Here is a 27,628-nt window from a genome sequence, read left to right as displayed (position 1 = left end):
CCACAGTGCATTAGTCTTGTTCGTGTTTCGTGTATTTACCAGACTTGAAAATCTTACACTACAGTTACCAAGGTCAAGGGATAGCGATATGCGGCTGTATCGCGTACACAAAGTATCAAAGCGCAATGCACTTGCGGAGCCGTCATTTATACTCAGGTGAGTCATGTGAAAAGTTGCCCAACGTGATTATGGCTTCACGACGGGAATCAATAGACACTGAACGCGGAATTATACTAGAGGCATGGTTTATTCCGATTCGGGAATCGTTAGGGAATTCAATATTCCGAGTTCATCAGTGTCAAGAGTGTGCCAAGAACACAAAATTTCAGACATTATCTTTCACCACGGAAAGCGCAGTGGCAGACGGTGTTCGCTTAACGACTGAGAGCAGAGGCCTTTTCGTAGTGTTGTCAGTGATAACAGACCAGCAACAGTGCATAAAATAGCCGCATAAATCAATGTGGGACGTACGACGAACGTATCCGTTAGGACAGTGCGGCGAAATTTGATATTAATGGCTTGTGGCAGCAGCCTTTGCTAACAGCACGATATCGCCTGCAGCGCCTCACCTGGGCTCGTGACCAGATTGGTTGGACCCAAGACGACGGGAAGATGGTGATCTGGTCAGATGAGTCACGATTTCAGTTCGTAAAGGCTGATGGTAGGGTTCGAGTGTAGCGCAGTCCCCACGAAGCTATGCACCCAACTTGTCAACAATGCACTACGCAAGCTGATGGTTGCTCCATTATGGCGTGTGCAGTGTTTACATGGAATTGCCTGCGTCCTCAGGTACAAGTGAACCTACTTGGTGATCATTTGTAGTCATTCAGGGTCTTCATGTTCCCAAACGGCGATGCAGCATATCACTGGACTACAATTGTTCCCATTTGGTATGAAGAACATTCTGGACAATTCGAGCGAATGATTTGGCCACCCAAAGTGCCCGACATGAATCGCTTCGAAATTTATGAGACTTAATCGAGAGGTTAATTCGTACACAACATCCTGCACCGGCAACACTACCGCAATTGTGGACGGCTATAGAGGCAGTATGGCTGAATATATCTACAGGAGCTTCCAACGACTTGTTGAGTCCATGTCATTTCGCTTTTCTGGCGGGGAAAAACGGGGTCCGCAACTATATTAGGAGGTATACCATGACTTTTTGGCGACAAGATCCTATAAAGTGCATACCTTAAGAGCTATGAGTACATTCTCATCTTCTCTACTGTGAAACACATCTTTTTTGCTGAACAAGAGCTCAAAGCTCTTAAGATAAACAATTTAGAGCCCATGTTTATTGGACATTGTTTTGGCCAATGACTACTTTTTATGACAGCTAAACGTACGTATTACAGTATTATATGGACACTTGTGGTACACCATCTCTTTTCGCGACGCTGGGCAGTCAGTGTTGATACATGAACAAATCTGGCAGCTTCATTCACGGTGTGGTCACTGGCACGTTCTATCTGTCCTCCTGTCAGGTTTAGAAGTAGACCCATCTTACTTCGCTGATCCAAAAAACCCGACTGGTGCACACACATCATTACATTGCCATGACTTCGTCCGTTTCAGAGTGTCAGTGGCCTCCTCGTATCAGTTTGAAACCTTCTACAGCGCTCCGAACAAACTAATTGCTCTTTTAAGGGGCGACTAATTTTCAGACTTGAACTAATACACAATATCTTTATGAAGACGAAATATCATTGATGATCATCCTTCCTATAACGGGGAGCAGAAAAGTGGCAGTCCTGTAGCAGCTGTTTGGAAGACGTGGGAAATGTGCCGGTGCCGTATTTAACCTTTTACCTTAATCTGATAGTTAACAATAATGCAAACATAAGCCTTAATTACGGTCACCAAAACGACTCAGTTACAAGGGTGACTTACAATCCACATTTCAGAGTCAGTGATAACACGGCTTCATCACGAACTCTTCGTAGGGACAAATGGTTTACCCGGTTTTTTCCGTTGTTTACTTGTGTGTCTCTCGATCTGGTATAATGCTTTCTTGTTGACTTTACTTGGGTAATTTGAGCGTCACGTTTCTTAACTGTGAAAATCTCGTGTATGTGAACAGTGAGTTCAAGTACAGTGTCTTATCGCGATAAAAATTTCTTCCACCACGAAGAACCAATCTCATCCGAATGGAACCCCACTGCACAATCGTGTTTTAGCGGCTTCCTCTACGGAAGCAGTATTCTCCTTATAATTATTGTGCTCAGTCATTCAGGACGTTGAGCCACTAGACAAGAAGAAATATGGAAAGGAATTATTTTTCAGCAAAAGAAATACAAATTTCTAGTTTTGCCGATGCCATTGCAGTTCTGTTAGAAACGGCAAAGGACCTGCACCAGCTGAACGGAATGTGTAATATCGTAAGCAGACGCTACAAAATGCATATTAACAAACGGAAAACAATGCTAATGGAATTTAGTCGAACAAATCAGGAAATTCTTAGGAAAATAGGTACGGAAATGAGACACTAAAAGTGGCAGATGAGTTTCCTATTTGGGGAGCAAAAAACTGACGATGGCCGACGTTGAGAGGATGTAAAACGCCTAGTGGTAATAGGAAGAAAAGTGTATGTCTGTAAGGGAAATTATAACACTGAAAATAAATTTAAGTGTAAGGAAGTCTTTTCTACAGATTATTGACTGGAGTGTAACGTTGTGTGAGACGTGACTGATAAGCAATTCAGATCATTATAGAATATAAAATTTTCAAACGTAGTGGTATGGAAGAAACCTGAATTTTAGATAAATCGAAAACCTGATGAGAAGCTACTGAATGGTTCTGGGGAAGAAAGAAATTTTTGGCGCAACTTCAGCAAAAGAAGATGTCGGTTCGTAGGGCTCATCCCGAGGCATCGTAGTTAATTTGTTACTGGAGTAAGGAGAAGGGGAGGGGGGTACAAAACGTAGAGTAAGAGCACCGCTCGACAACAGCGAACAGGTTGAAATGCATGAAATGCAGAGATTAAGAGGTTGTCGCAGCTTACTTCGAGCCATTTGCTGAACTGAAGATCACAACACCAACACTATGGAATTCATTGCCCATGTTCTTTACTATGAAATGAAATTAGTACACACATTGCCTATTATAAGCGGTACTGGTCCTCTGAAAATCGGAACGAATGCAACCACAGACCTGAATATGACCTCGTAATAAACTTTTATATGATACTTTAAAGTTTATAATACAACTTTACCATCCCAAAATCTGCGTTTGACATTCGCAGAGCTTAAAAGCAACAAAAATGATGTTGGGTCGTGTACACCACACTTCTTCTTCCGTTCCTGTGCACGTATCGTCTGAGAATGTGGGGGATGTTGAAGAGGAGGTCATTACGCACTGAACCTATTTCTACATTTATATCTACAACTACATGGATACTCTGAAAATCACATTTAAGTGCCTGGTAGAGGGTTCATCGAACCACCTGCACAATTCCCTGTTATTCGCCGGCCGCTGAGGCCGAGCGGTTCTAGGCGCTTCAGTCCGGAACCGCGCTGCTGCTACGGTCGCAGGTTCGAATCCTGCCTCTGGCATGGATGTGGGTGTTGTCCTTAGGTTAGTTAGGTTTACGTAGTTCTAAGTCTAGGGGACTGATGACCTCCGATGTTAAGTCCCATACTGCTTAGAGCCATCTGAACCAACCCTGTTATTCCAATCTCGTATAGCGCGCGGAAAGAACAAACACCAATATCTTTCCGTACGAGCTCTGATTTCCCTTATTATACCACAGTGATCGTTTCTCCCGATGGAGAACGGCGTAAACAAAATATTTTCGCATTCGGAGGAGAAAGTTGGTGATTGGAATTTCTTGAGAAGATTCCTCCGCAACGAAAAACGCCTTTGTTTTAATTATGTGCATCCCAGATCCTGTATCATTTCAGTGACACTCTCTTCCCTATTTCGTGATAATACAATACGTACCGCCCTTCTTTGAACTTTTCCGATGTACTCCGTGAATCCTAGCTGATAAGGTTCCCACACCGCACGGTAGAATTCTATAAGAGGACGGACAAGCTGTCCCCTTAGTAGATCTGTTACATTTTGTAAGTGTCTTGCCAATAAAACGCAGTCTTTCGTTAGCCTTGCCCACAACATTTTCTATATGTTCCTTCCAGTTGAAGTAGTTCGTAACTGTAATTCCTAGGGATTTAGTTGAATTTACGGCCTTTAGATTTGACTGATTTATCGTGTAACCGAAGTTTAACGGATTCCTTTTAGCACTCAAGTGAATGACCTCACACTTTTCGTTATTTAGGGTCAATTGCCAATTATCGCACCATACAGATATTTTTTTCTAAACTGTTTTGCAATTTTTTTTTACCTTCTGATGACTTTACTAGTCGATAAACGACAGCGTCACCTGCAAACAACCTAAGACGGCTGCTCTGATTGTCTCCCAAATCGTTAATATAGATAAGGACGAACTTCAGAGTCACGAAAGCAAATTGGTCCTGACCGTGTCAGCGAAATTATTCCGACACTACGAGTAAGGAATTCAGGGGACCGACACGGAACAAATATCACGATGACCAGAAAGAGATCTGACCTCTATTCGATGCGATTGTAGACCCAGCGCCAGAACCAGCAAGCTACGTCGCTCTGTACTAACAGCAATCTTGAGTGGGAAGCGAATGACTGCGACGGGTGAGAAACGAGAGAACGGTTGTGGAGGAGGAATCCCGCCCACCGCGCGCTGTAGTAAACGCTCCGTAATTAGTCCGCGCTGGCAATTAACGGCAGCGAATTGTCTCCCGAAGGCGTTAACTTTGCCTACAGCGCCGCCAGCTTCCTGTTCCATGAGTCACTCACGTTCCGCAGCCGCTTCTCCTTCAGCTGCAAGTCTACAACATACCAACGTTACGAGAAGAGGAGAAACCACGGGAACCTCTGAGCTACAAATATACTGGAGGTAGTTATAAAGTTCTAATTAGCACCTCGAGAAAATAAAGTTATGTTTTGTTTGTTTGTTTGATGGTAAATGTCTGCAGTCCCCGTACACTCTGAAATTCCCGGGCCACAGTGTCGTAGTACGCGATTAGTGGAGCCAAAATAAAATGGCGCAGACCATTGATAGAGTGGAGTATCGTGCAGTAATTCCTAGTCTGCATTTTGAAAGCTCTAACCCTTTGTAGTAATACAAGACGAACGGAAAGCTCATTGCTGTCACAGGTCAACAAGTAAAACTAAATCGTACTCATGCAAGACGAGCGAATGCAATACTCGTTGCTTTCGTAAAGTAATGGGTCAGTTATCCTTGGAGCACAAAGACAACGTCGACATAGTGAAGTGAACCAGTTGAACCTGAACCAGCGGTACACCAAGGAACTCCTACAAATGTACGTAGAGCAGTGTAGTAGTCACTTATAGAGATCAAAACAACAGCCGTCGCGAAGATTGTGCTATGTGATTGTTGGAGATCGTGACATACGGTTTTTATGGGGGCAATATTGAGGATATCATTGACAGTGAATACAATTATATCTGACCTTCTTGTAACGTAAATCTGATTTGTTCTACTGATTTTGTGGGTGGTTTCGATATGAAGCCACTGGGGCGGTATGTACTTTTTATACAAAATTTATTAAATTTTAGTTCAATTTTTGCTTATTGTTTAGGACTATAAACTGTTTTAGACATTTTCAAGGAACTTTTCGAGATGTGGCTTTGTGTCTAGGAAGAATGTGAATATGCTGTGAAATAAATCACATGAAATGCTGCGTCGTTGTAAACTGCTCATCCTTGTGGTTCAAAGAGAAACAACCTGCTTAACACAGTTGATTGTTTACTTTCTCCAATTAATTCTTTTAAGCGTTGCTATGATAATAAATGTTAATTTTATGAAAAATTTTAAAAGTGTATTCCAAAGCGAAACCACCTCCTTAAAACAATTTCTTCTTGTATTCGTTGCTTTCTCAGATGATAAAGGTCAATTTTGTGAAAATTTTTAATATCACATTTGTTTTCATATTGTTGGGACTCAAGGGGTTAAGTATACGACAGGTTACATTTATTTTTAAAGGATCGCCTAACCAGGAAAGGTTGTAGGATATTTTAAAGAGCCTTGAAATCTAAGTCAAGACTGAGACTAACAGTTATTTATTTGCCCTGATGATTAACTTGAATCACAATGAAATTAACAAAGAGCAAAATGCTCTAGACTTCAGGTCAAACTAGGGACAAAAAAAAATGGAAAACTGTATGAGTAAGCGCAACAAGATACGCTTATTTGCGCAGCTCACGAAACCGAAGTTAACGTTACAATGAGAAGCCACAAATTGTAACCAAACTAAGCAACACGACTTGCGTGACAAATTGAGCAAGTAACGAGCTCCACATAATATGGATCTCACTGCCACAACTACGACATTTACACTTCCAAAAACAGCTAGGGTGCGCCGATCTACATCAGACAGCGGCTGAACTTGACCCCCTCTCTGCCACGGCCTAGAGCTGAATACCCAGAATCTAAGTTCACAACATTCTCAACCCTTTACTTTCAAAAAACCTCTGCGTGGTTAGGACGACTCTACACTGTTGCCAATTTCACGGGAGAAAATTGTTGCTAAATTCATAAAAAATCAGTGGAAAGCACACATAACTTTCCTCTTTTTTTCATACAATAAGCACATTTTTAAACACAATGTTGGTACTAGGTTGAAGAACACTGACCAAAGTGATACAATTCTGCTAGTTGAACTAAATTTTTACAGAAATCGCAACTAGCTCTGAAACATCCCCTTAGAATAATTTATGAATGACTGTGCTGATAATCCTCTTACGTTATTTGATTTTCAAACAGCTGAGCAAAACTGAACGTACTCAGACATTTCTCTCTTTACTTATTCTGATCATCACTAAACTAACACACAATATTTTTAGCGCAACGCAATCTGACTTTCAATAATCCCTACAAAAGAATGGCCCTGACTAACAATAACCTATACCTTTCATGAATCACTTACTTCACAAAAATCTTCATTACTCGAACTACTGCAATACAGCGAGCGCCAATACTGCCAGCTAAATAAAAGATTCTAGCTACTGAAGGCACTGATAGGCATAGTTAGCAAATGAAAGATTTTGATAGAGAATATATATATATATCAGTTCATGTTATCAAGTATTACAAATTTACTCTTTCTGATGGACACACGTCCAGATCGTCCGCTCTCAAAATTCTGCCATCTCTCTCCCCACATCCACCATTGCTGGCGGCTCACTTCCAACTACGCAACGCTATGCGCTGTTCACATCCAGCTGCCCAACACTACAATAGCGAATATTCCAACAATGCCAACCAGCCACAGACTGCACACAGCACAGCCAGTGATTTTCATACAGAGCGCTGGTGACGTTACCAACATAAAAACCTAAACAGCCTACTTACAGCTCCACCACACTGGTCGGAAAGTACCGTGGCAAGAAAGACCAAAATGAACTCAGTTATGCCCTGGAAGATGTGGGTTGCTAGGGTATTCATCGACCACAGAGTGTACAGGGGCCTGCCTGATATTCAATAGCCGTGCAGGATTAGCCGAGCGGTCTTCGGCGCTGCAGTCATGGACTGTGCGGCTGATCCTGGCGGAGGTTCGGGTCCTCCCTCGGGCATGGGTGTGTGTGTTTGTCCTTAGGATAATTTAGGTTAAGTAGTGTTTAAGCTTAGGGACTGATGACCTTAGCAGTTAAGTCCCATAAGATTTCACACATTTTTCGATATTCAATAGCCATGGAACAGGTCGATTCTCGATTTCCACAAAACGACCCATTTACCCAGAGGAGGACCTCTTGACTTGATGAGATTCACAAACTGCCTTCTGCCGACAAGAAAGGCCACGGACACGTTTCCGGCATCACACTATTCCAGAGTGTCGAGCACAAGGCTGCCTTTCCAAGCACGCCGCTCCAGTATACTCATTGAAATAATTGTGAAATAGCATCATAAAATGAATTAATATCACATAGCAATACGTGACGCTAACGTCTCATTGTGGCAATAAAGTCAGAACTTGATGGGGAACGACGCTGCAACAGTGCTGAGATAGTGGAAAAGTATGGCAACATTGCACCACCATACGACACAGTGGTCAGGTAGTGCGGACACTTCCAAGGGGTCAGACATGTCTGAATGGAGGAGAATATAGTTGCAGATCATCACTGTGTGAAGAATCGAGACGGAGGAAAAAGTAAAAATCAGTCACGAATCAGTTCTCAACGTCGTGCGCGACATTTGAAACACGCGAAAGGTCGCCAGCCCTCTGGGTCCTGTGACTGCTCACACCAGTAGTGGATGTAAAGAATATGATAACGAAGAGATTAATTACAATTAATTAGCCGTAGTGGCCGAGTGGTTCTAGGCGCTACAGTCTGGAAACGCGCGACCGCTACGGTCGCAGGTTCGAATCCTGCCTCGGGCATGGATGTGTGTGATGTCCTTAGGTTAGTTAGGTTTAAGTAGTTCTAAGTTCTAGGGGACTGATGACCTCAGAAGTTAAGTCCCATAGTGCTCAGAGCCATTTTTTTATCTAAATATTTCCGTATCAGCAGGTAAAAGAAAACTTCCTTGCAGATATTCTGTCCTCTGACTGTGGCTGCATTGGATGGCGACCTAAAGGCAGGTGTTTCCCCCAGACTGATTACTGTAAAAGAATAGAGTGGGAGGGTCACAAACCAGTAAACACAAACAAAAATGGTTGGAGTAATTACATATTGCACCTTGAAAAGCACATTTGTGTGTTGAGGTAACCTGGTTGCAGCATGGGACGACATCAGTCAACAGTTTTCGATTGCTCGTCAAAAAGTCAGTCCTCCGCAGTAAATTACAAGTAACAAAAGAAAACAGTTGATTAAGAAATGTGAGATTTTCCAACACCTAGAGACACGTAACTAGTGGAACATGAGAAACCATCAGAAGTAACATACTGGAGGTATAGTTATTGACCAGGAGAGAGATAAACTATGTGATCAAAAGTATCAGGACACCTGGATGAAAACGACTTACAAGTTCGTGGCGCCCTTCATCGGTAATCCTGGAATTCAATATGGTGTTGGCCCAACCTTAGCCTTGATGACACCTTCCACTCTCGCATACATACGTTCAATCATGTGCTTGAAGGTTTCATGGGGAATGGCAGACCACTCTTCACGGAGTGCTGCACTGAGGAGAGGTATCGTGGCGGTCGGTGAGGACTGGCACGAATTCGGCGTTCGAAACATCCCAAAGGTATTCTGTAGGATTCAGGTCAGGACTCTGTGCAGCCCAGTCCATTACAGGGATGTTACTGTCGTGTAAACACTCGGCCAAAGGCCGTGCACTATGAGCAGGTGCTCGATCGTGTTGAAAGATGCAATCGCCATTCCCGAATTGCTCATCAACAGTGAGTAGCAAGAAGTTGCTCAAAACTTCAATGTACGCCTGTGCTGTGATAGTGCCACGCAAAACAACAAAGGTTGCAAGCCCCCTCCATGATAAACACGACCACACCTTAACACCACCGCCTCTGAAGTTCACTATTGGCACTATACACGCTGGTAGATGACGTTCACCGGGCATTCTCCGTACCCACACCCTACTATCGGATCGCCACATTGTGTACTATGATTCGTCACTCCACACAATGTTTTTTCACTGTCCAATCGTCAAATGTTTACGCTCCTTACACGAAGCGAGGCGTCGTTTGGCATTTACCGGCATGATGTGTGGCTTATGACCAGCTGCTCGACCATGAAAACCGTTGAATCCTGATGCAGTTTGGAATTCCTGTGTGGTGGCCTGGATAGATGTCTGCCTATTACACATTACAACCCTCTTCAACTGTCGGCGGTATCTGTCAGTCAACAGACGGGGTCAGCCTGTACGCTTTTGTACTGCACGTGTCCCGTCACGTTTCCACTTCACTATCACATCGGAAACGGTGGACCTAGGAATGTTTAAGAGTGTAAAAATCTCACGGCGTACAGACGTATGACACAAGTGACATCCATTCACCTGACCACGTTCGAAGTCCGTGAGTTCCGCGGAGCGCACCATTCTGCTCTCTCGTGATGTCTTATGACTACTGAAGTCGCTGAAGTACCTGACAGTAGGTGGAAGTACAATGCACCTATTATGAAAAACGTTTGTTTTTGGTGTCCGGATGCTTTTGATCACATAGAGTATGAGATACGAATACACTGGGTGGAAATTCTTACCGCACCATCGTCAGCGTGTGCACTGTGCTGTGCAAGCTTAGTGGTGTGTGTGATGTCCTTAGGTTAGTTAGGTTTAAGTAGTGCTAAGTTCTAGGGGACTGATGACCACCGATGTTAAGTCCCATAGTGCTCAGAGCCATTTGAACCAAGTACAAATGGCAGCTTCGCCACAGCACTGCCCTTCTATACGTTTTGTACGTGACACTACAGCCATATCGCTGTCCCATGACTTTTGACACCTCTGTGTATATCAGTCCGTATCTCTTTCAGGCTTGTATGCGATATGCAAAATTAATTAGCCCCTCGGTATCACCCTGAATAACTGTAGATCACTCAGGACCTCGCCTACATCTGAGTCTATAATCCACAAGCAACTTTTAGGTTTATCGCGCAGAGAACTTTATGCACGCCTCACTGCCCCCTTTTCCTGTTACAATCGCGTATGATTCGCGGGAAGAGCGATTGCTTGTAAGCATCTGTGTGACTCGATTCTCTGATTTTATCTTGGTGGTCTTGTCGCAAGATATAAGTAGGAAGCAATATTGGTTGACTCTTGTAGGAACGTACGCTCTCGGAACTCCAACAATGGATTACACTGTGATGAACCTGTAATGGAACGTGCTTCTCTGCTTTGGATCTTCTCTGTTTCACCCTTTGCATAAGCAGGCAGATTTTGATGACGCTCTAAATGTTTATCTGCACTGAGAACTCTTATTGGACCCTGGATCCATGTGATTCAGAGGAACAGAGGCAAGATGATGCCTGGAGTATTCTTATTTGCCTGGTTATTTTTCCTTCTGGTGACCGTGATCTGGCAGAAAGCCCTTGTGGGACCTTATTTCCAAAGCAGGCTAAAAGATGCATCAGCAGTTTCTTGACTAGAGATATTTCGATGATCACTGATGCGTCCCAGGGCATCTGTTGCAATCAATTAACAAAGCAGGCTGAAACTTACATCTGCAGTAAGCGGTAAGTATGTATTGTCACAAGAAAGAACTACAGTAGGCATTTATATGTCCTCGTCACCGTCACCGGGTGTTGGTGATGTTAGAAGTGTACTTATCGCTTGTGCAGAAGTCTTCACAATACCCAAGAGCTATTTCCGTATACAGGTCGTTGTATTCACATCTACACTCTACTATGCAAAAAAAAAGACTTTCCTATATTTCCAATTTACTGTTTTACTGCCGAAAACATCATTTATACCGTTTCGTAATGTTTAGTAAAAAGTACAGAGGCGATTCCGTAGAAGCGGTGGCAATTGCAGCATCACAGGGTAATGTATGCTGTCTGCTATGCAGTACTGCTTGCTTCAGTTCTTCGATCGCGGATGGTACATTTTAAACTGTCTCGTTGTCTCATTTGAACGGTGATAGACGAAGCCAGCAAGTAGCCGTTCCAGCAGACTGTTTTTTCACAATAGTAATTGGCAGTCTAAGGAGGGCGCTGCCCTTGTCAGACGGGCGATACAACCTTTTTAACTTACGCCGTATGACCATGTTGGAGGATATCCTGACGTAATCAATTAGGAAGTCGAGTCATGCCCCCTTCTTTTTCTGCTTCAGCAACTTCTTTGTTTTGGCTTGTCTCCAATCATGGCAAAGTCATTTTCTCGAGAGGCGTGTCTTCAGTACGCGACTCCTAATGCGCACTCGTTGTTCTGTCACCTAGGTGGAGTCGGGGTTTCAGTTTTGAACAGTCGAGGGCGCAGCAGCTCCTTCAGTAAAATTCATGGAAGTCACTTGCAGATTATTGACTTCTCTTACCGACGGCAGCTTCTGCCCTAAGATTTGCTTCCCGGATGTTTCCTTTATTAACACAGCTGATGACTTCCGGTACTGTAGAGGTTCACATGGTGACGCCCATCTTGCTGATTGGAGCACGGTTTAAAGTCCTGTAGACGACGGGGTTGTTTGGGATGAAGCACGAGATGAGGCTGGAGAAGGATGGGGGAGGTAATTGGGCGTGGCTACTTTAAAGGAACCGTGTTGATATTCGTCCTAACTGATTTATAGAAACTACAGACAATCCAATTCTGGAGGGCCGGTCGGGGACTTCAGACTGGTTCGTCCCGAGTGCGAGTTTAATGTGTTATCAACAGTGTCTTTCCGTCGTTATCCGGTTCAATATCTGACAGTGGAAGAAGTTTTCATAGCGAGAAATTTGGCCGACAAGAAGAGTAGAGATGACCGGGCTCCTATGTAATCAGCTGAATACCGAACTTCCCCACACTGCCTTGTGACCGAGTGAGGTGGCGTAGTGGTTAGACACTGGACTCGCATTCGGGAGGACGACGGTTCAATCCCGCGTCCGGCCATCCTGATTTAGGTTTTCCGTGATTTCCCTAAATCGCTCCAGGCAAATGCCGGGATGGTTCCTTTCAAAGGGCACGGCCGACTTCCTTCCCCGTCCTTCTCTAATCCGAAGAGATCGATGACCTCGCTGTCTGGTCTCCTTCCCCAAAAAACAACCAACAACTGCCTTGTGGAGCGGATGCGTGATTTACTACTGATGCTGATCCATCTATTGAGCAAGGGCTTTAAGTTTGACAGACCTTGATATTGTTTGAGAGAAGTAGACAATTTCCCTGTAGTAGAGTACGCCTCCTTTCATTATTAGAAAAATTCATAACAACTAAAACAAAAGAAACTGCACTCACATGAAAAAACTACGGATTTTTCGCAAGTTGGAGACGGGGACTACGGATCGCCTACAGAAAACTCTTGTCTCAAAGGAATTGCGGCGATCGTCACATTACGACTCATATTTGGTACAGACATTCAGTAGACGACCAATCATAGATGTAGCGATATTTTCATAAAATTGACATTCTTATGTATTCCCGTATGCAACACACATTCAGTAGGAGGTGCGATGCAGCAGGCAGATTTTCCAAAAGGTGAGACTCAACTGGGGTGCGTTGACTGTAACCCCTTTAATGAAGATTGGTTATTCAGCTGATTAACATGCAAGTATCTCAGACAAACCACGCCAGTATTATCCGCAACAACGTTGAAATGAAACCAAAATGCATCTGAGAGGGATCAACAAACGATGAGAATCTGAAATAAAATACGTGCTATCAATGCAACAGCACGGTAAAAATAACGTCAATAAAACATATATTTACAGGAAGAGTCCAGCGCAAGCTTCAAACGTTCGATATTTGGAGTAGAACTATTACGAATAAAATAAGGACAAACAGTATAAAGCAAAGGCTACTGATAACAACAAAAATAATAGGAAAGAGTCTTTTTCCATTTGTTCCGCGAAAAAAGATTTTCCTAAAGGAAAGTGACCAAACTACCTCAAATTCTCGGCTGACTGATTCCTGTAGAAAAGCATGGAACTATTAGAGTAATATCAAAGTATTCCGCTGTTCCCATGATTTCTAGATGGAGCACAGTGACTTCGCTTGAGGAGAAATTGGTGTTTCATGGTAACAGTGCTCGCCACTTCATCTGACAGATGAAGATCGCTACATTTACTATAGTTTTCGTACTCATTCTTCACCGATACTGCTCGAACTATACTATGAAACAGCGGTGGTTTTGCACACAAAGAAACTGAGGCTGTACTTAAGTTCAAACAACTCGTTAGTATGGAAATCCATGCAGTAGCTTAGTCTTAAAAAAATGGCTCTGAGCGCTATGGGACTTAACATTTGATGTCATCAGTCCCCTAGAACTTAGAACTACTTAAACCTAACTAACCTAAGGACATCATACACATCCATGCCCGAGGCAGGATTCGAACCTGCGCGGTTCCAGACCGAAGAGCCTAGAACCTCTCGGCCACACCGGCCGGCAGCCAGTCTTCCCCTTGTGTTTCCACCAGACTGTCAACTATCTATTAATTTCTTTTATTGATTATTAATGTCCGCCCCGATAAATAAGTGTCATCGGACGTCCGCCCCGAACAAATTTCACGAACAATATAGAACAAAATGAAATCAACCAAAAAAGAAAAAAAGAAAACCACCCCGATATCATTATTGCCGGCACGGTAGCTCAGGGTGTTTGGTCAGAGCGGCGGTGACCCTCTGTAATAAAAAAACTGAGTAAAGGAGTCAACGATCAACTTGAACGGATGTTATGTGACGTCCGCCCAGACCAAACGCAACGAACAACGAAGGAAAAAAAAAAAAGCTGAGTGGTCAGCGTGACGGATTGCCGTCCTACGGGCGCGGGTTCGATTCCCGGGTGGGACGGGGATTTTCTCCTCTCAGGGACTGGGTATTGTGTTGTCTTCATCATCATTTCATCCACATCCGGCGCGCACGTCGCCCAATGTGGCGTCGAATGTAATAAGACCTGCACCAAGGCGGCCGGACCAGCCCCGCAAGGAGCCTCCCGGCCAATGACGCCAATCGCTCATTTCCATTTTCATTGATTATTAATAACAAAGAAGCTCTCTAGAAACAGTGAAGACTAATGGGAGCAACCCGTGGTAGTTTCGCCTAAACTGATACTCTATTTTGCATACTGTCCTACTACAGGGCCTGGACATAGGTTTATTTCATTGTGTCAGCTGATTATCTTACGCATTATCGAATAACTGCGATTCAGACTTGAAGTTAGTCCAACACTCGCCTACATGACTTACGAAATCCACAAGATAAATTGGTTATTTCCTATCCTTCTTCGACCTAAATGTTAGAAAAGGGATTCAAGGAGGGTACTGCAGCTCAACCACTTGCACTAACGACCATACAGCAGCTTACAGCCGCGCTGGTGGAGGATTGAAACGCCCTACCATAAGAACTCCTTAAAAACCTTGTGGCCAGCAGGGAAGCACGCTGCAGGGCATGCACTGCTATCCGTGGAGATAGCGCACGCTATTAAGAATCGTGTCGCGCTATTTTTAACGACCGCCAACGGTCCTGCCGCAGTGGGAACATTTGTTCCCTCAGATCATCGACGTTAAATGTTGTCGTATTCGGCTGCCACCTGGACGAGTGACCGTGCGGTCTGCCGAGCGTAGTTGGCAAGCGGCGTGCACTCAGCCCTTGTGAGGCAAATTGAGGAGCTACTTGTCGGTGACTTCAGCGTAACATTTCCGTTATCTCATTGAGTATTTCTTTCAGTTAACTCCTCTAGTGTAGCAGTTCTTTCCATGTACAGGATCTCTGGAAATTCCCGCTACAAACTTCTAGGACTTGCAGAGGGGAGATCGTACATAATATTTCGAACGGGAAACCTTGTCCGGAAATGTACTATTTCCTTTCAACCACGATTTCAGTTCAGATGTGTAACACGTCCATGTCTGCTGAGAGAAAGAGAAAAGTCTCATAGTTGTTTGTTCTGGTACGAAATAGGGAACACAGGATGACGTGTACTACGTCAGACGGTCACCTGATGTCACTTAACGTCTGCCTTGCTGCGAGATTTACGAGATTCCTGTAGAGACAGAGGAGGATCTGCTGACACGAGTTCTGGCCGCTGCACTAGAAACTGAACAGACACCAGGGGAGCTGTAGGGTGTGTACCAGAATGTGCTTCGTAGGTACAATGTCTGTAGCAACGTCGGTAGTCGCCACGTGGAACCGCTGTTGTAATGCATCAGTTCTGATCTACACGTACGGTATGGTGGGCTCTTTTCTGTTTTAGTATAATGTAAACACGCAGTGTTTTAAATGCCAATACAAAACAATGTGCTTAAGTCATAAACGGATGTTTCGTTATGTTTCCTTTCGAATTTTTACCTAATAATTGTACTGCGTCACGCCTAATTCATTTCTTCAAGCAGAAGTAGATGAGTCAAATATCTTAATCTAAATTGTCATAGCACGGAAACGGTACGTTTGCGGAATGGGGTCCTATTCAAAATATTATGTACTCACATCCCTCTTCAGGTCCTAGAAGTTTGCAACGGGAATTTCCGAACATCAAAATGGTTCAAATGGCTCTGAGCACTATGGGACTCAACTGCTGTGGTCAGTAGTCCCCTAGAACTCAGAACTACTTAAACCTAACTAACCTAAGGACATCACACACATCCATGCCCGAGGCAGGATTCGAACCTGCGACCGTAGCAGTCGCACGGTTCCGGACTGCGCGCCTAGAACCGCGAGACCACCGCGGCCGGCTTTCCGAACATCCTATACAGTCCTAGTTTCACCGACTTTTGTTACTTGGAAGTGACACATCTAATGAAAGTTACTTTCACACTTAAGTTTTACTCACCAGTGGACTGATATAACAAAAAGTCTTGCTGTGGCCTTCTGCAAGAATAATTATCGCATATTCTTTATAGCCCGCATCTCGTGGTCGTGCGGTAGCGTTCTCGCTTCCCACGCCCGGGTTCCCGGGTTCGATTCCCGGCGGGGTCAGGGATTTTCTCTGCCTCGTGATGGCTGGGTGTTGTGTGCTGTCCTTAGGTTAGTTAGGTTTAAGTAGTTCTAAGTTCTAGGGGACTTATGACCACAGCAGTTGAGTCCCATAGTGCTCAGAGCCATATTCTTTATATCTTTGTGGGTAAATAATGGTAATCTCTGTTCACAGTCCAAGTAGCTGCTGCCTCCTGGGTGACGGATGTAGATGGACGTACACAAACCGGTACTTGGGAGAGAAAGGAACCGTCGGATTTGGATCTAAAGAGTACGGCACACCGTCACGATGTTATGTCAGACAGCATCCTCACTGTGGAAAAAACAGGTAAAAGAACGTTTAAACTTCTTCTTGAAAACTTCAGATAATTCGAATTAGCACAATTGTATAAATTAAGGCATTAACTCACATGTAAGTACAGTATAATGTAGAATGGTGACACTCGGTGAATCTTACCCACATGACTCAAGAAATGACAGGACAACCTTTGAAAACTTCTGAAGGAGGCAAAGTATTGCCCCTCATACTGGATGTGTAGTCAAACCGAAATCCAAAACAATGAATATGTATATTGCAGATGCAAGTTACTGATGTGTTGCTGAGGGATTTTTCGTCATTCCACAAGAAAATTAATGTCCAGCATAGGAAGAGTTGAGAGTATACTGATCTAGGTGAAATATATCTGCCGGCCGCGGTGGTCTCGCGGTTCTAGGCGCTCAGTCCGGAACCGCGTGACTGCTACGGTCGCAGGTTCGAATCCTGCCTCGGGCATGGATGTGTGTGATGTCCTTAGGTTAGTTAGGTTTAATTAGTTCTAAGTTCTAGGGGACTGATGACCACAGATGTTAAGTCCCATAGTGCTCAGAGCCATTTGAACCATTTTTTGAAATATATCTGTGAAGCGGATTCCCTGTGGGCTATGGTTATGAAACCTATGAAACATGCTGGGGATAACATTCGAAAGATACGATTATGTAATGTACACATCGAAGCAGTGAATCACCAAGAGCTCAGTATGCGGTACAAAGTGATGTAGGAATTCATCGCTGAAACTTGGAGTCGTCAAAACACCATTTCGGACGACACAGGGATTCGTTCCACCGTCAATGCTGATTCATGCACGCGCTGTCAACCCATCACCACAACAATGAGATATAATGCTAAAATACGGTTCGAAAACAACACCCGGCTACATCCGATCTGCCTCCATCAACTAAGATTTTAAGTCCAAGGTCGGAAACACTATAGTGCCTCGTTTCTGATGAGATGGACAGTGGGCCACTTTCACACAGGCAGCTGTGATTGAATTCTGCGTCCCGATGTCGTTTACAAAGCTCGGTACTGGTGAGATACATTCTGGAATCTATTACAATTAGGTGTGAGGAAGAGGATAACGGTCGGACATGATTATAATTACTCAATAGACAGCCGAATTCCATCAAATTCGTTCTTTGAATTTAAGTTCAGAGTGAGGAACTCGCGCTACAAAACACTACTATGGCACTTACTGCTTCACGATACGCCCGCCAAACCAATTTCATTACAGTGACTCACTGTGCCACAGACTTCGGGAATCCGGAAATCGCATTGTTGAGGCACTGCACCATGTCTTCTTGAACAACGCGAATATCGACTCCTGGAATTCCAGTACTTAAGTAACGAACCACACACTTGTCACATGTCTTACTGATGTGAAAAAGTTAGCAGAACGGCTGTTTTCATCCTACGTTGCTACTGAGTGGTTGTGCTTCAAGCTGGTCCAACCACATCACGCTGCATGAGGCGTTAGCTGTCCCTACAGCTATGTGAACCAAACAGCCCAGATCAAGGTTGTTTTTTTTCTATTTAACTGTAATTGCCACTTTCAGCTGCATTAGGCAATATTTAGATCTAAATATAGGACGATGACTGCTGCTGCCGAGGTCACATCGTGCGCTTCGTTAAAACTCCTCCAATTATTTTGACCACCATACATCTTATACCTCTACACAGTACACAGAGCAAAGCACATTCGTGTTTGTGAAAACTATGCGACTATAAGAGTCACACTAAAATGCGGAAGTTTATGACCATTTTTTTTATCGTCAGTCTTCTGAGTTGTCTGTCACGAATCCCTCTGCTGCACCGACCTCTTCACCTCAGAGTAGCACTTGCACTCAACGTCCTCAATTATTCGTTGATTGTATTCCAATTCCTGTCATCTCTTCCAATTTTTTGTCCTCTACAGCTGCGTCAAGTAACATGGAAGTCAATTTTTGATGTCTTAACACGTGTCCCATCATTCTATCCTTCTTATCAATCTTTCCCACCTGTTCCTCTCCTCGCTGAATCTGCGGAGAGAGAACCTCGTAATTTCTTCCCAAGTCACCTAATTTCAAACATCCTTGTATAGTACCGCATCTCAAACGCTTCGATTCTCTTCTTTCCTGGTTTTCCTGTAGTACATGATTCACTACTAAACAGTTCTGTTCTCCAAATGATCACCCTCAGAAATTTATTCCTAAAATTGAGGTCTGTGTTTGATACATGTACTTTTCCTGTGGTCAGTAACGCCTAGTTTTCCTGCGCTAGTCTGTTTCTTATGTTTTCCTTGTTTCGTTTTTCATGCTTAATTTTGCTTACAATGTAGCAGAATTCCTTCATTTCATGTACTTCCTGACCACCAATCTTGATGCTACTTATCGCCAATCTCATTTCTGTTGCTCCTCGTTGCTTACGTCTTTTTTCGGTGTACTCTCAATCCATAGTGAGTGGTCATTAAAATTTTCATTCCATTCAACAGCTCCTGCATTTCATTCTCACTTGCACGGAAGATAGCAATGTCATTAGTGAATCTCATCATTTATATCCTTTCAACATGAATCGTAATCCCGCTCCTGAATGTTTGTGTATTTTCGTCACTGCTTCTTCATTATACAGATGGAACAATAGTGACCAAAGTCTACAGCTCTATTTTATACCCTATTTAATCCGAACATTTCGTTCTTGGTGTTGCGTTCTTATTTTCTCTCTTAATTCTTGTCATAGTGTATATTAACCGTCTTCCCCTATAGTTTACACCTATTTCCCTGAGAATTTCGAACGTCTGGCACCATTTTATGTCATCGAACTCTTGTTCTAGGTTGACAAATCCTAGGAATCTTCATTTATCTTAATTCCTGCTTCCATTACCAACCGCAATACCAGAACTGCCTCTCTACCACCTTTACCATCCCTAAAGCCGAGCTGATCGTTGTCTAATAAATCCTCAATTTTCTATCCCATTCATATATTTATTATTCTTATCAGTAACTAGGAAACATTAAATGTGAAGCTGTATGTCCGATAATTTCCCCACTTAACTGCATTTGCAATCTTCGGGATTGTGTTGACATTTTTTCGAATTTCTTGGTAAGTCTCCGGACCCATAGATTCTATACACCATCTTGAATAATCGTTGGTTCCCAAAACCACCAATGATTTTATAGATTCCGAAGGAATGTTATATATGCCATTCGCCTTATTTGACGATAAGCCTTCCAAAGCTCTATTAACCTCTGATGTTAACACAGGATCCTGAATAACTTGTATATCGACTCCCAGTTCTTCCTCAGTCACGTAATCGGGCACTGTCTACCTCTCGTAGAGTCCTTCAGAGTACTCTTTCCATCCATCTGCTACATCCTCCGTGTTGAACAGCGGAATTCCACTTGCACTCTTAACGTTCACACCTTTTCACATAAATTTTTTCGATTTTGTATTTGCTGAATCAGTATGGGTCCCAGGGATCTACATCTACATAGATACTCTGAAAATGACATTTAAATGCCCGGCAGAGGGTTCATCGAACCACTTTCACACTAACTCTCTCTTATTCAAATCTCGCACAGCGCGCGGAAAAAAATGAATGATTTCCCTTATTTTATTATAATGATCGTTTTTCCCTATGTAGGAAGACAAATATAGACACGCTGTTAGCATGAAGTCTGTATTTTATAACACAGACAAGCCTCGGGATCAATCGTCAATGTCAATGAAATTCACCAACCGCCGTGTGACTTAATATGTTATTTTACTTTATTTTGAATGCTACCAGTTTCAGCATTTCATTATGCCATCTTCAGGCCCTATATGCGCCTCTCCCAACGAACTAAAATGTGATATACGGCTCTAAATCATTGGATGTCGTGAATTCAATCGTTTCACTAGTGCTTCATTCAAAGAGTTGATGACAAGTTGCCATGGCATAATGAAATGCTGAAGCTGGTAGGTTTCAAAATAAAATAAAATAAAATAACATCTTAAGTTACACGGTTGTTGGTGAATTTAATTAATACTGACAATTACTTAACCAGCCGATGTCCCCTGTCCATAATGGACCAACAGAGTCTCGGGGCCATGTTGAAGTGTCTGTAGATTTTACTGTGCCATCTTCAGACAGGACACACGCACTGGGCAAGTCCTGGGAATTAAATCAGACATATTGATACTAAATTATCTATACCAACAGCCGCCTGGTGTGATTCAGACGAATCTTGAAGAATCTACCTTAGTATAGGTAGATGTGTGTTCTTTCTGTTCGTGGTCCCACTCATATTTTATCGTGGACGGCTGTTGATGGTCACATGAGTACCTCAGAATGAAGCACACAGTTCATAGAGGCACGTGCTATGTTTGGACTAGCATTGTCCTCTTGAAAAAAGACACCACGAACTGACGCATGAGAGACAATTAATGAGGACATAGGATGTCCGAAACGTACCGTTGCACCGTCAGAGTTTCCTCAGTATCTCCCAGCCGTGACCTACACCAGAACGCCCGGAGTTAACAGCGCTATGCCTCTCCAAAACAGTGTAAGAATGGGAGCTCTCTCCAGGTCCCACACCCTCTTCTACGATGGCCGTCTGGGTTAGTGCAGGACCACGATTTATCCCTGGAAACAACGCGATGCAACTCTTCAGCAGGGCATGCTTCCCAATCACTGCACCACTGCAAAAGCGGCCTTCTTTATTGTGGTGGTAACAGCAGCCTATGCGTCGGAAGTAGCTCCCAGATACAGCTGCTTCTACTCTCAGATCAGTGGTACAGGATGAGACGGAATGTTGGAGGGAGTTCTCGGGCGATTGGCCGGATATGAAGGGGTTACGATATGCTTGATGCACAATACGGCAGTCCTCCTTCTAGTGGTCAGACGTGGTCAAACAGAACCTTGACGACAAGTATGCCTGCCCTCGCTTTCCCAGGCAGTCCAACATCGGGCCGCTGTCACATCCGAATGCCCCATAAATACGGATAATGCATGATTAGAACAGCCTCCAAATGGAGACACGCGGTCAGGCCCCTTATCAAACTCTGTCAGATGCTTATAGCGCTGTGTCGTACGAGTACGCAATATCTCCGTGTTCCTCGCAGTTGTCACTTAACATCTGATCAACCAAATGGTTCAGATGGCTCTGAGCACTATGGGACTAAACATCTGAGGTCATCAGTCCCCTAGACTTAGAACTACTGAAACCTAGCTAACCTAAGGCCATCACGCACATCCATGCCCGAAGCAGGATTCGAACCAGCGACCGTAGCAGCAGCGCGGTTCCGGACTGAAGCGCATAGAACCGCTCGGCCACAACGGCCGGCTTCTGATTAACATCTGACGCTGTCTACACCGCTTATGTACCATCCTCTGGTGAACGTTGTACCTGACACAGGCAACTGGAACTCTTAATCCTTTACATGCCGCCGATGGTGTGTAAGTGTGCAAAGTTACGTTGACATCTGACCATGTCTTCTGGGCGCTTCATTTATTTTGTCAAGCAGTTTAATGTCTTTTAGCTCATAGTAGAGTTTGCTATGTTTTGTATCTTCCTTGCAGCTTAAAACTGTATACAGGACCTGGACTCTAATTCAAACCTTACATTTTGCGGGATATACTCTTACCGACTGAGCCACCACGCCCCACGACCTCACATTTTCAATTCTGCCCGGACCGGTCTCCTGCTTTTCAGAATTAAGTATTAGCTTGAAAGAGCGTGAAGTAGGCTCTAATAGATTAAACATTCGACTATGGTCATGATACGTGCCGGGATAGCTCATATGGTAAGGACACAGCTCGCGAAAAGACAAGGCTCCAAACAAAGCTCGGTCCAGTTTAGAGTTTTACTCCGAGAGGGGTTTCTGAGACGACGTAAGAGTAGTTGCATTTAGTTGCATCCTTGGCACAGTTCGATGCTGAACACAAGTTCTTCGTTGAACGTTTCATGAAAGTAAAAGCGTATGGAAGGAAGGAAATGCACATATAGTGAAGATAACATTCGAAAACCAGTAAGAAACACTCGCTACTTATATTACGAGGGCGTGCTGAAAAGTAGTACCTCCGAATTTTTCATACGAAATCTCTTATGGCTTTTTAAATAAAATAAACATTATTAACATTCTATATCTTTATTCATCATGTCTACATATTTATTTCCCAAAGCAATCGGCTCGGTGACGAACATATTTCTCCCAGCGAGAGACCAGTTTGTTGATACCGTCACTGTAGAATGTTTGACTTTGTTAACAGAGCGACAATCTCACCCCTGCTGGCACCGCTTCATCACTGTCGAAGTGAAGTCCTCGAAGGTGTGCTTTAAATTTTGCAAACAGGAGAAAATCTGATGGGACCGAGTCGCGGCTGTACGGAGGATGATCGATGATAGTGAATCCAAGACGTCGGATTGATGCAGATGTTACAGCGCTCCTGTATGGTTTGGCATTGTTAGGCTGAAAGAGAGGGTGCTCCATGTGTGGTCGAACTCTTCGAATTCGGAACTCGATTACAGCACGCTGACACTGGACTCGCATTCGGGAAGACGACGGTTCAATCCCGCGTCCGGCCATCCTGATTTAGGTTTACCGTGATTTCCCTAAATCGCTCCAGGAAAATGCCGGGATGGCCCTTCCCTAATCTGATGAGGCCGATGACCTCGCTGTCCAACCCAACAGCACGCTGTTTCTTAGCCACCGACATAGTTACGTTACACACCGCCATGTTACGCTGCAATCCAGAGCCCTCTAGCGGCGGAGGGCTGAAAATATGTAGCTATGAAGAACAAAATGTAGAAATTTAATAACGTTTGTCTTATCAAAAAGTTTTGAGTTTTCAGATAAAAAATTCCGAAGCATTACTTTTCAGCAAGTCCTCTTGTAAGTATTTACAGAAGTTAATACTACGAGAGGTACGTGCGGAAGTGAAACCCATTTCTTACCGAGCCCTAGGAAGAAATGGAAAGAGCTCTATCCTTTATTATAAGTAGGGAAGATTTTCATAAGGACAGATACTTTGTGCCAGGAAGCGTAAGATTTAAATACATCAGGAAAAAAGACAATCAAACGTGAATGGATATATGCTTCTTTAGTTGATTACGAAATTAGAAAACAGAAAAATCATCACTAATTTTACCGGAGAGAGGGAAGAGACAAAGCAACGGCAGTATGAATTAGTATTTCTGCCTATGAGGATGATGTCTTTAGTCAGAAGGAAAAGCGGATAAAGGAAAGCAAACTGTTACCTTCAAACTGCGACTCCCTGAAGGACATTTCAACTCTTCTGCGAGTTGGGTAAATAACATAAATTTTAAAGTCCTTTATTATTCATTTTTGTAGCGTTACAAGAGCTGGACTTTCTCACGTACTTGCGTAACACTTGTTTGGGACACGTTCTGGCAAAGAAAATCGGCAATTTTCCGGTAGCCTCTCATGAGCATTCTCCCGTCAAAAATCATAGCTTTTTACTGCTCATTTCAAATAATATTACGTTTACTACAAACCTGAAAGCTAAGGTACACAGTATACAGTATTAACAAGTTTATGACCGTACAAATATTAAGTTTATTACAAACCTGAAAGCTGAGGTACACAATACACAAAATTAACAATTTTATGACTGTACAAAAATGGTTCAAATGGCTCTGAGCACTATGGGACTTAACATCGGAGGTCATCAGTCCCCTAGAACTTAGAACTACTTAAACCTAACTAACCTAATGACATCACACACAACCATTCCCGAGGCAGGATTCGAACCTGCGACCGTAGCGGTCGCGCGGTTCCAGACTACAGCGCCTTGAACCGCTCGGCCACTCCGGCCGGCGATGACTGTACAAAGAGGAGTGAACTGTAAAAGTAAACTGTGCAATTTTACATTTTTTTTTCTAAACAGAGATAGTTTCCATCTGTTATCCTTCACCACCAAGTTTCTTTCAAAGGCTTCGAAAATAAAAATAACAGAGCGTGTACCGGTACTTCTTAAATAATATTGCAAATTCACTTTTACCAAAACTCCCCATTTGATTCTACTGTTATTTTGTTTGTTCTGACGGCGAATGTGTTCCCCTAAATGCAGGCATAAACGACTATGATTTCAAATGTGAACATTTTTACCGAAGCGCATGCCTCAAGCGTTTTCAGTAAAGCGGAACAATCTTTCTTCTTTATTATTCTGCCGCGAACCGCAGGAAAACATGTCGCGATCCAGCCTTCACTTTGACAGATGGCGAGGTAGTGGCTATATAAGCACGGAAATGATCTCCTTTTGTACGTCGTAAAGCCCTACGCAGTGCTAAAACTTAGTTTTCTGTGGCTTCGGGTGCTATCCAGCTATTCGTGTACGCCATTTTTGAAATCACGTCACGTGGCGGCTTTGTAAGGTGCAGCCTCGGCCCTTTTATCGTGACGTCGTCCACATTGTTGCTAGGGGGCGGCGACTGCGCAGGCGCCAGCGGGCCCCGCCCCCGTCGTCCACACGCTCGCCGCCAAGATGGACGACCGCGGCGCGTCGGGCTTTTGCGGCTGCCTCTGATTGATTTCATCGGCGGGCCGCGGCACATGGCACCCAGCGTTTCTCTCGAAAATAATCGACAAAACGCTCAAAACGCTGACATTGAAACAGTTACAACAGACTGTTAACTAAGTTGCGCCATCGGGTCCCTTATTGGGTTAATACGCAGTCAAAAAGACCCCCGATTTCAACAAAACTGAACATCTAATTGAATGAAGAAACTACCTAACTACATAATCAGCCTTTAAACACTTGACTATGTACCAGATCACAACAAATTTCCTCAGGCACCACTTTACTAACACTGATTATTCAAACAACATGAATATCAACTTCGGGATATACTTTTCGTTATGAAATGTATGTGCGAAATCAGTCACATCTAAAACTGTCCAATGAAATATGAGCATGTATGGAAAGCTGATAACTACACATAACCTGTCTCGCCACTTTGCCACGTGCATAACGTCACGTAAAGTTATGCGAAAACATTTCGTTTCTTTGTTTTTGCTTCACTCAAACGAAACACAAATTGATTGTTGACCGAACCGACCACACTGACAAAATTCAGTTTCTTAGGAGTTGTAAAACAAAACAAAACAAAACAAAAATACTAAAATACGTAAATTTAACTATTAGGTAAAGTGGTTATTGGCTATCCATGAACGGGCTTATTTCATTGAGTCGATACAGATCTGATTGCTTTCCCACATAGGCTACATCTGATGATTGAATATGTCTTCCAAAGTCGATCATGTAAGTTGTATGAGTAATCAATCAATCACTTGCAGCCTGAGGAAGTTTACGACCCACACAATCTAAAATAATTTTCAGCTGCGTACCTCTGAGATAACATCGTCCGTATCGATGAAGAATTAAAGCTTTTAAACACTTAAGCAGCACAGTTTTATCTGTGTGGTATATGTACACGGAAGGATCCGCTATTGAAATCTAGGGAGAGCATAGTTCAAAGTGTAGAATTTTCTTTCGATGCAGCCGCAAACGGCTCAAATCTTCCAGACTCAGATTGCTTGGTTCCGAGCTCACAGCTGTACGCAGCGCTCAAAGTTTCCCGATGTTTCTGATATCGTTATGGAAACACGTCAACGAATCAACAGCACGCATCACCAGGATTCTAGTATTTCGTTAGGCACAATACACAAGTCTTTGTTGGCTCTCAGATAGCTTATGAGGGCACTAAAATAACACACTGGTTGTTGTAAATGGAAATAATTGAATTAACAGCTTGCGGTATTTGTGCTAAGAGAGAAAACAGCTAATCGCTGAGTATTGTCAGGGAACGCTACGAACAGTGCTCGATTGACCACGCAGTAAGGGATAGGTATGTAATTCACTTAGCGTATTTTGTTGGTAAAACGTGTTTAATTTCGATGATATATGTTGCATCAGTGTAGTAATAGTTCAATGCTAGATGTGGTGCATAATCCGAGTAATGTCAGTGTTTCTGATTATGTGAAGGAACAATAAATGCGAAGAAAAAATTACTTCTCCTGGTGATTCCGAAACACCAACATCGTTTTCCAACCTTTGCGAGAGTTTCTAGGTAGTTCCAGTCACGGAATAATCGGTGCGATATTCCTTGACGGAAAGGTGACCACCGAACGGTACGTGAAGGCTTTAGGAGATGATTTCATCCCCATTACCCAAAGTGGCTCTGATTTCGACAAGACGTGGTTCATACAAGACGGAGCTCACTCCAATCGAAGCAGAAGAGTGTTTGATGTACTGGAGGAGCACTCTGGGGACCGCTTTCTGGCTCTGGGATACCCAGAGACCACTGGCATGGGCTTCGATAGGCCGCCATACTCTCTGAATCTGAACACATGCGACTCCTTTTTTTGTGGGGCTATGTTAAAGGCAAGTTGTGCAGCAATAACCTCAAAACCATTGCTGAGCTTAAAACAGCCATTCAGGAGGTCATCGACAGCATCGATGTCCCGATACTTTAGCAGGTGATGCAGAATTTCGCTATTCGTTTGCGCCACATCATCGCCAAGGATGGCGCGCGAATCGAACATGTCGTAACCTAAATCCGAATGTCTGTAGTGATGTCTACATGTAGAATGAAGTGTGTGCACGCCGTAGTTTGTTGCTAATTTACGCTTTTTTTCATGTAGTTCAGTAATTGTCACCCTGTAAGTTGCAAACTGTCAGTCGTGGTCATAACAGTGTTCTGTATGGTTGTGAGACATTATGTCGCAGCGAAACGAATTAGAACATGGGCAAAGTTTTGAAAATCATTAGTGGGTGCGCCGGCCGAGGTGGCCGAGCGGTT

General features: G+C 43.5%; 1 protein-coding gene across 1 annotated transcript in view; it reads left to right on the top strand.

The window, feature by feature from the left end:
• LOC126252330 (uncharacterized) overlaps window positions 1-27,628 on the top strand; it is a 136,763-nt gene that overhangs the window by 56,047 nt on the left and 53,088 nt on the right. The window contains exon 2 of the mRNA XM_049953216.1: window positions 16,713-16,865. Within this exon, the coding sequence (XP_049809173.1) occupies window positions 16,713-16,865 (153 nt within the window). The remainder of the gene's footprint in view (window positions 1-16,712; window positions 16,866-27,628) is intronic.

Source organism: Schistocerca nitens, chromosome 4 (assembly GCF_023898315.1).
Source record: "Schistocerca nitens isolate TAMUIC-IGC-003100 chromosome 4, iqSchNite1.1, whole genome shotgun sequence".
NCBI lineage: Eukaryota > Metazoa > Arthropoda > Insecta > Orthoptera > Acrididae > Schistocerca > Schistocerca nitens.
The sequence above is the reverse complement of the archived record's forward strand: the minus strand, read 5'-3'. Positions and strand labels throughout refer to the sequence as shown.